Raw genomic sequence first — 1,603 nt, forward strand, 5'->3', positions numbered from 1 at the left:
GATGTTGTATGTCTCAAGGGTTGGGGAAGAGAGTTCCAAACTGACGGAGCAAGGTGGGCGAACGATCTTTCAGCTATTTTTTTTTACTGATTTGAGCCATGGTAAAGAAATAATAGTATGCCTGCATTTAGCTATATCAGAATAACTATAAATATATACTTGAATACTCATATCTCAATTGTACGCTCTCGTCTCACCTTTACACCCACATCTCATGTGTACACCCACATTTCATTCGTACAACTCACCTGTACGCCCACCTAATCAACTCACACCTGTAAAGTCACACCTCACCTATACACTCACACCCCACCTGCAAAACTCCCCTGCACAGCTCATCTGTACACCCACATCTCACCTGTACACACACACACACACACACACACACACACACACACACACACACACACACACATCTCACCTGAACACCCACACACATATCACCTGTAAACACACACACACACACATCTCACCTGTACACACACACACATCTCACCTGTACGCACACACACATCTCACCTGTACACCCACACACATCTCACCTGAACACAAGCACACACACACTTCACTTGTACAAAACTCACATGTACACTCAAACTTCACCTGTACACTCACACCTCACCTGTACAAAACTCACCTGTACACTTACACCTCACATGTACGTCCACATCTCACCTGTACGTCCACACCTCACCTGTACACTCACACCTCAAATGTACACTCAAACCTCACCTGTACAACTCACCTGTACGTCCACGACTCACCTGTACAAAACTCACATCTCACCAGAACTTGTACACCTCACCTGTACAATTCACTTGTATATACACACTTTACCTGTACACAACTCACCTGTACACCCACACCTCACCAGCACATGTACACCTCACCTGCTCAAAAATCACCTGAATACTCACCTGTACACCCACACATATCTCACCTGTACGCCCACATCTCACCAGTGCGCGCACACACACCTCACTTGTACAAAACTCACCTGTACACCTACACACCTCACCTGTACACACACACACCTCACCTGTACACACACACATCTCACCTGTACACACACACACCTCACCAGTACAAAACTCACCTGTACACACACACACACACACACACACACACACACACACACACATCTCACCTGTACAAAGCTCGCCTGTACACACACATCTCCCCTGTACACACACACACCTCACCTGTACACACACACCTCACCTGTACACACACACACCTCACCTGTACACACACACCTCACCTGTACACACACCCACATCTCACCTGTATGTTTTCGGGTATCAGAAAGAGGGGGTTCTTCAGGTAGGTGTCCTTGGTGAACTGGTTCAGGTACATGTACTCGATCTGGTTCCACTCGTACTTCACCTCAGCCTCCAGGTTAGGCCGCTCACCAGCCAGGGCTCGGTCAGACCATGACGTCACCACCAGGGTCAAGGTCAGGAACAAATCGACAGCTCTCATGCTTCTGATTCTTCTACAAATGCTAGGTCTGGAAAAGGTGATACGGTATACAATGATAATGATATTTTTAATGATCAAGATGATGATGATGATGATAATAATAATGATAATGATAATAATA

General features: G+C 46.2%; 1 protein-coding gene across 1 annotated transcript in view; it reads right to left on the reverse strand.

Moving 5' to 3' along the window:
• LOC106011209 (protein yellow) overlaps positions 1-1,603 on the reverse strand; it is a gene marked incomplete in the record, with an annotated part of 15,181 nt that overhangs the window by 11,918 nt on the left and 1,660 nt on the right. The window contains 1 exon segment of the mRNA XM_013080017.2: positions 1,285-1,504. Coding sequence (XP_012935471.1) covers positions 1,285-1,504 — 220 coding nt within the window.

This window comes from Aplysia californica, unplaced genomic scaffold (genome assembly GCF_000002075.1).
Source record: "Aplysia californica isolate F4 #8 unplaced genomic scaffold, AplCal3.0 scaffold00071, whole genome shotgun sequence".
In the NCBI taxonomy this organism is placed as follows: Eukaryota; Metazoa; Mollusca; class Gastropoda; order Aplysiida; family Aplysiidae; genus Aplysia; species Aplysia californica.